Raw genomic sequence first — 14,376 nt, forward strand, 5'->3', positions numbered from 1 at the left:
GGACTGGTTCTATAGTAGGACTGGTTCTATAGTAGGACTGGTTCTAGAGTAGGTCAGCCGATTATTATTTTTTAATTAACAAGATGAAGAGGTAGAAGGTGGCCATTGGATCCGGACAGTTTTGAACTACTAGACTGTTAAACACTGAGGCTGTGTTCCATTCCAAAAGCTTTCCCCCTGAAAGAGAGGTGGACAAGAGCAGAAGGAGTAGGGACAACTGTTTCGTAATGGAACGCAGCCTGCGATCGAATCTGCAGTCTGTTCTACAAACATACAGGATCTGTTGGGTTTTGTTTGCCACTGTTAGTGAAGCTAATCCACAGTCTGTTGGATCATTCATAGACACTATTCATATAATAAGGAGCTTAGCTTGTTTATTTGCCCTTTGTTAGTAGGTCCTGAGCTACACACACACTCAGACACACACACTCACACTCACACTCACACACACACTCACACTCACACACACACTCACACACACACACGCATACACGCACTCATGCACACACACACTCAGACACACACTCACACTTACACTCACACACACACACACACACACACACACACGCACACACACTCGCACGCACACACTCACACACACACACTCACGCACACACACACTCAGACACACACTCACAAGCACACACACACTCGCACACACACACTCACACACTCACACACTCAGACACACACTCACACACTCAGACACACACTCACACACACACTCAGACACACACACACGCACACACACACGCACACTCGCACACACACACACACTCACACACACACGCGCACACACACACACTCACACACACACACTCCCACTCTAGCTGGCTGAATTCACACACTCTCAATGAACGAACCAGGAGAGAGAGAGAGGGAGGGAGGGATGGGTATGGGTTAGACGGAGGGAGGAGGGAGGGAGAGACCAGAGAAAAGGTAGTGTGTATTGTTAGTGTGTGTATAGACTTTGTCAAAACAAGCCCACATGTTGTAAGTGTGAAATGTTTGTTTTGGGTTCATTGTATGTGGAGGGCAATTAAATTGTACTTCAGGCTGAGAAGAAAGTGAGAGGGGGAGGGAGTAGGTTGAAAAACACAGCAGTATTAACACTGGACAGTCCATTTAGAGCAGTGTAGAACTCTGTATGTGGCTTTGAAGTAAGTCTAAAGGATTTGAGTAATTAACCAGCTAGAGTTGACCCAGTCTGGTCCTAGAGGGGATTTAGTCTAACCTGTTTATGGTGCTGTCTGTGTCATGGTTTTACTTTTAAACTGGTCTAGTTGGATTAGGAGTTTGTATGGAGTTGGATCTAGTATGGAGTTGGATTAGGAGTTTGTATGGCGCTGGATTAGGAGTTTGTATGGAGTTGGATTAGGAGTTTGTATGGCGTTGGATTAGGAGTTTGTATGGCGCTGGATTAGGAGTTTGTATGGAGTTGGATTAGGAGTTTGTATGGCGTTGGATTAGGAGTTTGTATGGCGATGGATTAGGAGTTTGTATAGCGATGGATTAGGAGTTTGTATGGAGTTGGATTAGGAGTTTGTATGGCATTGGATTAGGAGTTTGTATGGCGATGGATTAGGAGTTTGTATGGCGATGGATTAGGAGTTTGTATGGCGATGGATTAGGAGTTTGTATGGCGCTGGATTAGGAGTTTGTATGGAGTTGGATTAGGAGTTTGTATGGAGTTGGATTAGGAGTTTGTATGGCGTTGGATTAGGAGTTTGTATGGCGTTGGATTAGGAGTTTGTATGGCGTTGGATTAGGAGTTTGTATGGAGTTGGATTAGGAGTTTGTATGGCATGGTTTGCAGTAGTGGAAAAAGTACCCAATTGTCATACTTGAGTAAAAGTAAAGATACCTTAATAGAAAATGACTAATAGAACAGTCACCTATTTTGATTTGTATTTATTTATTTAACCTTTATTTAACTAGACAAGTCAATTAAGAACAAATTCTTATTTACAATGACGGCACCTAGTAAAATACTACTTGAGTAAAAGTAGTATTTGGTTTTAAATATACTTAAGTATCAAAAGTCAATGTAAAAGTATAAATCATTTCAAATTCCTTATATTAACCAAACCAGACGGCACCATTTTCTTGCTTTTTTATATTTATGGATAGCCAGGGGCCCATTCCAACACTCAGACATCATTTACAAACAAAGCATTTGTGTTTAGTGAGTCCGATCAGAGGCAATAGGGATGACCAGGGATTTTCTCTTTAAGTTTGTGAATTGGACAATTTTCCTGTCCTGTTAAGCATTCAAAATGTAACGAGTACTTTTGGGTGTCAGGGAAAATGTATAGAGTAAAAAGTACATTATTTTCTTTAGAAATGTATTAAAGTAAAAGTGGCAAAATATAAATAGTAAAGTACAGATACCCCAAAAAATGACTTAAGTAGTACTTTAAAACCTTTTCTCAATATAGGGGGTGCTGTTTCAACGTTACCATTTATCGTTCCCAAATTAAACTGCCTCGTACTCAATTCTTGCTCGTACAATATGCATATTATTATTACTATTGGATAGAAAACAATCTCTAGTTTCTAAAACCGTTTGAATTATGTCTGTGGGTGAAACAGAACTCTTTCTGCAGCGAAATTCATGACAGGAACTGCGAAGGTCTGAAAACGAGGCTCTGTTCTCAGATCAGTTTAAAGCTCTGTATGTATCCTATGGGTCGACATGAACTGCACCCGCCTTCCCCTGGATGTCAGTAACCAATGAGAATTGGAATGGAGTTTCTACGTAGATCTCAGACCTTATAAAAGGACATGGCATGGGGGGTGCGCTCCTTTCGACGTTCGTCAAGACGCAATGGAGGACCTCAGGATGGCATGCTCAAAAGCTCTCGTTATAGGCCTAAGTTATATCCGTCTGTGATTTAATTCGATATTGGTGTTAGAAACATCATAACGAAGTTATTTTAAACCGAGTTATATCAGTTTATGCGAGTATATTGCTATTTTCGGGAATTTCCTCAGTATTGCGTTTTGAGGATTTGGGCATGTCTGCGCCACATAGCTATTGTTAGCTGCTAGTTCCAAAGTTGAAGACGACGTTTTACAACCGAGCAACGATTCTTTTGGACAAAGGACAACTTGCCCAAGATTCTGATGGAAGCTCGTCCAAAAGTAAGAGCTATTTATGATGTTATTCCGTATTTATGTGGAAAAATGTAAATGGATTTGTCCGCCATTAATTGCGGCACTAGTCTGGCTGTCACGATCGTGTGGAGGAGAGACGGACCAAGGCGCAGCTCGTGAAAAGAACATCTTCTTTTATTAGAAGAGGAAAAACACGAAAACGAACACTACACAAAACAAAACAACAAACGACCGTGAAGCTATAAACGTTAGTGCACACAAAAAGCAACAAACGTTCAACATAGACATAGACAATTACCCACAAACACCTAAAGCCTATAGCTACCTTAAATATGGCTCCCAATCAGAGACAACAATAACCAGCTGTCTCTGATTGAGAACCAAATCAGGCAACCATAGACTTTCCTAAACACCTACACTCAACCATAGACTTACCTAGACACATACACTCAACACAAACCCATACACTACAACCAACACCCCCTTTACCATATAATCACCCAAAACACACACATACCCCATGTCACACCCTGACCTAACTAAAATAATAAAGAAAACAAATAATACTAAGGCCAGGGCGTGACACATTTGCTGTCCAACCTGTATTTTTTAGTCAAGTTTACGATTATTTATTGATTAGATTAGGTGCCTCTCCAAGATGGCGCCAGCCAGAATGCATGAACTGTTGCTACTGATCACATTGTATAACCACGATTTGTGCTGCTAAATATGCACATTTTCGAACAAAACCTATATGCATTGTGTAATATGATGTTACAGGACTGTCATCTGATGAAGTATATCAAGGTTAGTCCAATTATATATCTTTTGCTGGATTGTTACGATCGCTAACCTTTGCTGCTGGTAAATGCGGTTGTGTTTCTGGCTATTGTGGTACGCTAATATAATGCTATATTGTGTTTTCGCTGTAAAACACTTAAAAAATCTGACATATTGGCTGGATTCACAAGATGTTGGGCTTTCATTTGCTGTACGCTGTGTATTTTTCAGAAATGTTTTATGATGAGTAATTAGATATTTGACGTTGGTCTCTGTAATTATTCTGCCTGCATCGACGCTATTTCAGATTGCAGCTGCAATGTAGAACTGTGATTTATACCTGAAATATGCACATTTTTCTAACAAAACATATGCTATACAATAAATATGTTATCAGACTGTCATTTGATGAAGTTGTTTCTTGGTTAGTGGCTATTTATATCTTTATTTGGTCGAATTTGTGATAGCTACTGATGGAGTAAAAAACTGGTGGAGTAAAAAAAGTAGTGTCTTTTGCTAACGTGGTTAGCTAATAGATTTACATATTGTGTCTTCCCTGTAAAACATTTTAAAAATCAGAAATGATGGCTGGATTCACAAGATGTGTATCTTTCATCTGGTGTCTTGGACTTGTGATTTAATGATATTTAGATGCTAGTATTTACTTGTGACGCTATGCTAGGCTATGCTAGTCAGCTTTTTTACTGATGGGGGTGCTCCCGGATCCGGGTTTGGGAGGAATTAGAGGTTAAAGTATTTTTACTTAAGTACCCCACTGGGAGTTTGTATGGCATTGGATTATAGGTGTGTGTGTGTGTGCGCGTGTGTGTGTGCGTGCGTGTGTGCGTGTATACACGTGCGTGTGTGTAATGTTTTTTTGTTGCCTACTTCCTCTAGCAGTGTCCTCATTTTCTCTCTGAGTCCTGATCTGAGTGTCTTTCTAGTCAATGTTAGACACATTGATCCAGTATTTCACCACAGAACCAAATCTCCTTTATTTCTTGCCACCAGTGACTTAAAGGGACTTCCTCTGTGATACTCTGCTTGACTTTCTGCTGCTGATCCTCAGTGGCGATACTGAAATAATTTCAAAAATTAATACTAGCACTTTTTATATTTGACCCTGGTCCTAAACCTATAAACACTAACCTTTCCCCCCGACGCCGTCATCTTAGACCTTTTTCAACTTTACCCCCCTGACCCTCTTGACAACCCCTGGCCTTTGACCCCATGACCCCTGACTCTTTCTATGAGGACCAAGGACATCCTCAGAGGTCACGTGTAACTGTCCTCCCTGTGTCCTCCTCCTGGTCTAAAGAGCTCCATCCAAGACGAAGCAAGTTCCACTTTGAAACACCTGGAATATGTAAGCCCTAGAGACGCCATTCACAACACACACACACACACACACACACACACAAATAAAACAAAGAAAAACGAGTTGGTTTTATTTTAAAGCAATGTTGTATTTGACAGAAGGAGACTGGGAGTAGCGTAGAGCTGTCTGTGACGATGCATACGTTAGGCTGTAGCTTGACCCATGTAAGCTGTAGCTCAGTAGCACGTGTGTGAGTCTATTGTGGAGTCTGTACTGTGGCTCTGAGTGTATCCTCTCTAAAATAGGTCCTAAATTGTTGTGTAGATCAAGTTTGTGATCCGTTCCGTTTTCAACTCAGAAAGTGAAATTGAACGTCCTGATTGATCAGAGGCAATGGATACAACAATAGCAAACACACAGATTGATCCATAGCGATGTCACCTGGATTTATGTTTAACTTCCCCTCCAAGCCTGGTCTCACCACTCATTTACATTTTTACATTTGAGTCATTTAGCAGTCGCTCTTATCCAGAGAGACGTACAGGTGCCATTAGGGTTAAAGCAAAATTCCACCAAAAAACGATCTTTTGGTATTTGTTCCATTAGTCCACTGTTGATATCGTCCCAAAATGTTTTGCTTGATGGCAATCAAGTTTTCAAGATATGTAACTTTCAAAATAAAGAAATCATCCCTGTATGATGCTTTTTTCATCATATGACACAAAACGCAACATCATATGATGGAAAATGTATCATACGGGTATGATTTCTGTATTTTAAAAGTTAAATATCTTGAAAACTTGATTGCTGACAAGCAACATATTTTTGGGACTTTGTCAACAATGGACTAATGAAACAAATACCAAAATATCATTTTTGGGTGGACTTTCCCTTTAAGTGCCTTGCTTAAGGGCACATTGACAGATGTTTTACATAGGCAGCTCAGGGATTTGAACCAGTGACCTTTCGGTTATTGGCCCAATGCTCTTAACTGCTAGGCTACCTGCTGCCCATCTGCCACAGACACACTCACACACACACTCCAACTCGCACACACCTTTACGTGCCAGGACTCTCCATCTCCCAATTCAGCAGGCAGGTGTGACATAGCAGAACCTGACTCCAAATCAGGTCACTCCGAGAGGCCAGAGGGCATGAACAAGCCCTGAAGAGGACTCTTATTGGTTAAGAGAAGCCATGAGGAGGGACCTTATGGGATGAACATTTCAAAATGCAATTTGTACTGGTTTACGTGGTTCTACAGGGAGGGGGGGTTAGGAAGTGTGAGAGGGTATTACTGTATGTGTGTATACTCAGACCAGAGGTTGATGTACTCTTCAGTGTGTGTTTGGGACAGGCATTAAGCAGGACTACTCTACTACTTTACAGAAAGGCCCTGTGACTGGCGTCCTATGCTTTTGTGCTTCCACCTTACAGGTACTGGAAGAGATCTCTTATTACCCAGACAACCACGACGCCAAGGAGCTCAGACGGATACTGACCCAGCCGCACTTTATGGTGAGTGAAAGCACACACATACACACACACCTCGACTTGGCTGTGTTTAGGCGTCATGACTGAAGCTATAGCAGAGACAAAGAGAGACAGAAACAGACAGAGAGAGAGGGGGCCAGATAGAAGGAGAGAGACAGAGAGGTAAGGACAGAGACAGAAAGAGAGGGGGCAGATAGATGGAGAGAGACAGAGGTAAGAACAGAGACAGAAAGAGAGTGGAACATCAGTGAGAGCACACCGGGGGACTAACACCTGCCTGCACGTGACAGCATTCCCTCCCCCATATGCCCCCCTAGGCACAACTATGACAACATAACCAACAAAAACGGGTCACAACTCCTACAGCTCTGTCGCACACTGGGTATGTACATAGTCAATGGTAGGCTTCGAGGGGACTCCTATGGTAGGTACACCTATAGCTCATCTCTTGGCAGTAGTATTGTAGACTACTTTATCACTGACCTCAACCCAGAGTCTCTCAGAGCGTTCACAGTCAGCCCACTGACACCCCTATCAGACCACAGCAAAATCACAGTCTACTTGAACAGAGCAATACTCAATCATGAGGCATCAAAGCCAAAGGAACTGAGTAACATTAAGAAATGCTACAGATGGAAGGAATGCAGTTTGGAAACCTACCAAAAAACAATTAGGCAACAACAAATTCAATCCCTTTTAGACAATTTCCTGGTTAAAACGTTCCACTGTAATAGTGAAGGTGTAAACTTGGCAGTAGAAAATCTTAACAGTATATATGACCTCTCAGCTTCCCTATCAAATCTAAAAATCTCAAATAGAAAACCGAAGAAAATGAACAACAATGACAAATGGTTTGATGAAGAATGCAAAAATCTAAGAAAGAAATTGAGAAATCTGTCCAACCAAAAACATAGAGACCCGGAAAACCTGAGTCTACGCCTTCACTATGGTGAATCACTAGAACAATACAGAAATACAGTATGGAAAAAGAAGAAACAGCACGTCAGAAATCAGCTCAATGTAATTGAAGAATCCAGAGACTCTAAACACTTCTGGGAAAATTGGAAAACACTAAACAAACAACAACACACATTATCTATCCAAAATGGAGATGTATGGGTAAACCACTTCTCCAATCTTTTTGGCTCTATAACAAAGAATAAAGAGCAAAAACATATACAGGATCAAATACAAATCTATTAAAGACTACCAGAACCCACTGGATTCTCCAATTACCTTGAATGAGCTACAGGACAAAATAAAAACCCTCCAACCAAAAAGGCATGTGGTGTTGATGGTATCTTTAATGAAATGATCAAATATACAGACAATAAATTCCAATTGGCTATACTACAACTCTTTAACATCATCCTTAGCTCTGGCATCTTCCCCAATATTTGGATCCAAGGACTGATCACCCCAATCCACAAAAGTGGAGACAAATTTGACCCCAATAACTACCGTGGGATATGCGTCATCAGCAACCTTGGGAAAATCCTCTGCATTATCATTAACAGCAGACTCGTACATTTCCTCAGTGAAAACAATGTACTGAGCAAATGTCAAATTGGCTTTTTACCAAATTACCGCACAACAGACCATGTATTCATCCTGATTGACAAACAAACAAACTAAAACAAAGGCAAAGTCTGGGGCTCTGTTCACAAACACACCCCACAGAGCCCCAGGACAGCAGCACAATTAGACCTAAGCAAATCATGAGAAAACAAAAAGATAATTACTTGACACGTTGGAAAGAATTAACAAAAAAACAGAGCAAACTAGAATGCTATTTGTTCCTAAACAGAGTACACAGTGGCAGAATACCTGACCATTGTGACTGACCCAAACTTAAGGAAAACTTTGACTATATACAGACTCAGTGAGTATTGCTATCGAAAAAGGCTGCCGTAGGCAGACCTGGCTCTCAAGAGAAGACAGGCTATGTGCATACTGCCCACAAGATGATGTGGAAACTGAGCTGCACTTCCTAACCTCCTGCCACATGTATGACCAAATTAGAGACACATACTTCCCTCAGATTACACAGACCCACAAAGAATTTCAAAACAAATTATATTTTGATCAACTGTTTTCTCATGATTTGGTTGGGTCTAATTGTGTTGCTGTCCTGGGGCTCTGTGGGGTCTGTTTGTGTTTGTGAACAGAGCCCCAGGACCAGCTTGCTTAAGGGACTCTTCTCCAGGTTCATCTTCTGTAGGGGATGGCTTTGTTATTGAATGTTTGGGAATCGCTTCCTTTTAGATGGTTGTAGAATTTAACGTCTCTTTTCTGGATTTTGATCATTAGCGGGTATCGGCCTAATTCTGCTCTGCATGCATTATTTGGTGTTTTACGTTGTACACAGAGGATATTTTTGCAGAATTCTGCATGCAGACGTGTACAAAGCTCTCCCTCGCCCTCCATTTGGCAAATCTGACCATAATTCTATCCTTCTGATTCTTGCTTACAAGCAAAAATTAAAGCAAGAAGAACCAGTGACTGTCTATAAAAAAGTGGTCAGTTGAAGCAGATGCTTAACTACAGGACAGTTTTGTTAGCACAGACTGGAATATGTTCCGGGATTCCTCCGATGGCATTGAGGAGTACACCACAGTCACTGGCTTTATCAATAAGTGCATCGAGGACGTTGTCCCCATAGTGACTGTACGTACAAACCTCAACCAGAAGCCATGGATTACAGGCAACATTCGCACTGTCCTAAAGGGTAGAGCTGCCACTTTAAAGGAGCGGAACTCTAACCCGGAGGCTTATAAGAAATCCCGCTATGCCCTCCGATGAACCGACAAACAGGCAAAGCGACTAAGATCGAATCGTACTACACCGGCTCCGACGCTCGTCGGATGTGGCAGGGCTTGCAAACTTTTACAGACTACAAAGGGAAGCACAGCCGAGAGCTGCCCAGTGACACGAGCCTACCAGATGAGGTAAAGTCAAGTAACACTGAAACATGCATGATAGCATCAGCTGTTCCGGACGACTGTGTGATCACGCTCTCCGCAGCCGATGTGAGTAAGACCTTTAAACAGGTAAACATTCACAAGGCCGCAGGGTTAGCAGGATGTGTACTCCGAGCATGCGCTGACCAACTGGCAATTGTCTTCACTGACATTTTCAACCTCTCCCTGTCTGTAATACCAACATGTTTCAAGCAGACCACCATAGTCCCTGTGCCCAAGAACACTAAGGTAACCTGCCTAAATGACTACCGACCCGTAGCACTCACGTCTGTAGCCATGAAATGCTTTGAAAGGCTGGTCATGGCTCACATGATCACCATTATCCAAGAAACCCTAAACCCACTCCAATTTGCGTACCGCACCAACAGATGATGATGCAATCTTTATTGCACTCCACACTGCCCTTTCCCCCTTGGACAAAAGGAACACCTATGTGAAAATGCTATTCATTGACTACAGCTCAGCGTTCAACACCATAGTGCCCTCCAAACGTATCACTAAGCTAAGGACCCTGGGACGAAACACCACCCCCAGGTGGTAAGGGTAGGTAACAACACATCCGCCACGCTGATCCTCAACACGGGGGTGCGTGCTCAGTCCCCTCCTGTACTCCCTTTTCACTCATGACTGCACGGCCAGGCACGACTCCAACACCATCATTCAGTTTGCTGATGACACAACAGTCATCTGCCTGATCACCGACAACGATGAGACAGCCTATAGGGAGGAGGTCAGGGGCCTGACCGTGTGGTGCCAGGACAACAACCTCTCCCTCAACGTGATCAAGACAAAGGAGATGATTGTGGGCTACAGGAAAAGGAGGACCGAGCATACCCCCATTCTCATCGACGGGGCTGTAGTTGAGAGCTTCAAGTTCCTTGGTGTCCACATCACCAACAAACTAGCATGGTCCAAGCACACCAAGACAGTCGTAAAGAGGGCGCGACAAAACATATTCCCCCTCAGGAGACTGAAAAAATTTGGCATGGGTCCTCAGATCCTCAAAAGGTTTTACAGCTGCACCATCGAAAGCATCCTGACCGGTTGCATCATTGCCTGGTATGGCAACTGCTCGGCCTCCGACCGCAAGGCACTACAGAGGGTAGTGCGTACGGCCCAGTACATCACCGGGGCCAAGCTTCCTGCCATCCAGGACCTCTATACCAGGCGGTGTCAGAGGAAAGCCTGAAAAATTTACTCCAGCCGCCCTAGTCATAGAATGTTCTCTCTGCTACCGCACGGCAAGCGGTACCGGAGCGCCAAGTCTAGGTCCAAGAGGCTTCTAAACAGCTTCTACCCACAAGCCATAAGACTCCTGAACAGCTAATCAAATGGCTACCCAGACTATTTGCATTGCCCCCCTCCCTCCCCCGCATATAGCGAAATTGTGTGTACTTAACGTTACACATGCACTTATGAATGTAGCCCCCTCTCCTTTGTACGCTGCCGCTACTGTCTGTTATCATCTATGCATAGTCACTTTAATAACTCTACCTACATGTACATATTACCTCAATTACCTCGACTCAGATGCCTCCTCACATTGACTCTGTACCGGTACCCCCTGTATATAGCCCCGCTATTGTTATTTTACTGCTGCTCTTTAATTATTTGTTATTCTTATCTCTTACCTTTTTCTAGGTCTTTTCTTAAAACTGCATTGTTGGTTAAGGGCTTGTAAGTAAGCATTTCACTGTAAGGTCTACACCTGTTGTATTCGGTGCATGTGACAAATACAATTTGATTTGAAATAGCATTCTAGTTTTTATATTTTCAACGTGTCAAGTAATTATCTTTTGTTTCTCATGATTTGGTTGGGTCGGTTTGTGTTTGTGAACAGAGCCCCAGGACAGCAACACAATTAGACCCAACCAAATCATGAGAAAACAAAATGAGAATTACTTGACACAGTGGAAAGAATTAACCGAAAAAAACAGAGCCTTGCTATTGAGAAAGGCTGCCGTAGACAGACCTGGCTCTCAAGAGAAGACAGGCTATGTGCACACTGCCCACAAAATGATGTGGAAACTGAGCTTCACTTCCTAAACTCCTGCCAAATGTATGACCATATTAGAGACACATACTTCCCTCAGATTACACAGACCCACAAAGAATTAAAAAATAAATAATATTTTGATAAACTCCCATATCTATTGGGTGAAATTCCACAGTGTGCCATCACAGCAGCAAGATGTGTGACCTGTTGCAACAAGAAAAGCGCAACCGGTGAAGAACAAACACCATAGTAAATGCAACCCATATTTATGTTTATTTATTTTCCCTTTGGTACTTTAAATATTTGCCCATTGTAAGACATAATATGACATTCTAAGTTTGGAATGTTTACTGTAAAATGTTATTGTTAATTTCACTTGCTTTGGCAATGTAAACATATGTTTCCCATGCCAATAAAGCCCTTAACTTGAAATGTAATTGAGAGAGAGGGAGTTGGGGCCGAGCAATACAGACTGCACTGTGAAGGGAGAGAGAGTGGTGGGGGGGAGAGATGGAAGGAGGGTTATGAAAGAGGGAGAGATTGTGAGTGAAATGGAGTGGTCAGTGAGTCGTGTAGATCTGACCTGGAGCCTAGCTCTACACGGTCTGACCAAAATGGAGGGAGGGAAAGAGGGAGGAGAGAGATGGAGAGAGGGAAGAAAGAGGTGGGGGGAACGGAGAGGCAGAGGTGGTGATACGAGGGAGGCAGGCACCATTTGGTACAAGCTGCCACATCCCTAGACACACACAGACAGGGGCATGTGTGTCCCCAGCCTGCCTCTCTCTCATGAGCACGTTACAGAAGGCCCAGCTTTCTCCCTCGTCCACCACTCACTCTACTAGCTACTGATACTGGTGAGGACCTAACGTTCTAATTCTGTAACTGTAGAATTCAATTTTTGGTCAACTTTACTCCGGATCAGATATTCTAGAACTCTGGGGTTGACTTCAGAATGCTTTTGTTTGGGAATTCCAGTTCCACAGATGTTTTCCCTCTTTTATCATCTTGCACCCAAAATAAGTACAGGAGTGTGTCTAGCTTTTAAAGTTCCTGTTGTAGTATAGCGTAGTTGGCTGAAGGAGTCATAATTTTCTGGTCAAGCCTGAACCCTGCCTAATATAAGGTAATGACACTGGTCTATGTTGTGTCCATAGCAGTGTTCAACTGAAGGTAGCATGCACTTTGTTACTGTGCTGAAATCACCTCAGACCAGGTTGTTAAGATAAAGCTATCGGTGGACTGTCACTTTAAAGCCTCTCTGTCTGGGGGTAGTTCACTTCAAACCCAGGATCTTGCTCTCATTAGGGGTCTCAAGACTCACACACACCTTCTGCACTCCTGTGGTAATGTGTGTGCGTGCGTGTGTGTGTGTGTGTGTGTGTGTGTGTGTGTGTGTGCTCCCTGTGGGGATGTAGTTTAATGAGAGTCAGAGAGGCTGCCGCTACCTTCATGTCTCACTCTCTGATCTCCTTCTGTGTGTGTGTGTGTGTGTGTGTGTGTGTGTGTGCGTGTGTGTGTGTGTGTGTGTGCGTGTGTATGTGTGTGCGTGCATGCTTGTGTGGGTTAGTGTGCGTGTGTGTGAGTATGTGTGTGTATGTTTGAACGCTCAGTAAGTGTGTGGGATGACTGCGTGCGTTATTAAAAGAATGTGATAGTAGTCTTTGTTGTGGTTTTATTACTGCATGCCTCCTCTCAGAACATCACTCTGTCATCTAGTAAAGTAAAGCTGGTTGTCTTTGGGTAGTGCCATCAGTAGACTCACACCAAAGCTGAAAGAGAGAGAGAAAAAGAAAGAGAGCGAGAGAGAAAGAGAGAGAGACAGAGAGAGAAAGAGAAAGAAAGAGAAAGAGAGAGAGAGAGAGACATAGACAGAGACAGAAAGAGAAAGAGAGCGAGAGAGAAAGAGAGCGAGAGAGAGAAAGAGAAAGTTGTTACTGTTGTCCCGTTGACAATTTTGATTCTCCTTTTTATTTTTATATTGTAAATATCCAAAATAGGCTTTGGCAATATGTACATTGTTACGTCATGCCAATAAAGCAAATTGAATTGAATTGAATTGAAAGAAAGAGAAAGAAAGAGAGAGAGAGAGAGAGAGATGTGTTATAGTGAGTATAGTACTTGATGTGTGTCTAGGTCAGCCTTGCTGTAGACCCTTGATGGCGATCTATCTCCCTCTCTCTGTTTCTCTCCTCGCACTCACTCCCTCCCCTCATCTCCCAATACCCCTTCCAGGCCTTGCTCCAGACCCATGATGTGGTGGCCCATGAGGTGTACAGTGATGAGGCTTTGAGGGTGACCCCCCCGCCCACCTCGCCCTACCTGAACGGAGAATCTCCCGAGAACACCAACGGAGACATGGACCTGGAGAACGTGACGAGAGTACGCCTGGTTCAGTTCCAGAAGAACACTGATGAACCTATGGTACGACACACACACCCATACACACACACATGTACATACACATTCACAGACACACACACACACACACACTCACACACACTCACAGACACACACATGCACACACACAGACACACACACACATTCACACACACACATTCACACACACATGCACATATACATTCACAGACACACACGCTCACTCACTCATTCACACACACACACACACACACACACACACACACACACACACACACACACACACACACACACACACACACACACTCGCACAC

The 14,376-nt window shown here is 43.1% G+C and overlaps 1 protein-coding gene across 12 annotated transcripts in view; it reads left to right on the forward strand.

The window, feature by feature from the left end:
* Positions 1–14,376, forward strand: part of LOC139547140 (peripheral plasma membrane protein CASK-like) — a 225,368-nt gene that overhangs the window by 180,097 nt on the left and 30,895 nt on the right. For 9 of the 12 annotated variants that reach the window (XM_071356183.1, XM_071356181.1, XM_071356177.1 and 6 more), the window contains 2 exons: positions 6,653–6,733; positions 13,919–14,107. In XM_071356183.1, coding sequence (XP_071212284.1) covers positions 6,653–6,733; positions 13,919–14,107 — 270 coding nt within the window. Of the gene's footprint in view, positions 1–5,215; positions 5,264–6,652; positions 6,734–13,918; positions 14,108–14,376 lie in introns of all 12 variants that reach the window. The other 3 variants (XM_071356176.1, XM_071356175.1, XM_071356174.1) reach the window with 1 other exon arrangement.

Source organism: Salvelinus alpinus, chromosome 20 (genome assembly GCF_045679555.1).
Source record: "Salvelinus alpinus chromosome 20, SLU_Salpinus.1, whole genome shotgun sequence".
Taxonomy (NCBI): domain Eukaryota; kingdom Metazoa; phylum Chordata; class Actinopteri; order Salmoniformes; family Salmonidae; genus Salvelinus; species Salvelinus alpinus.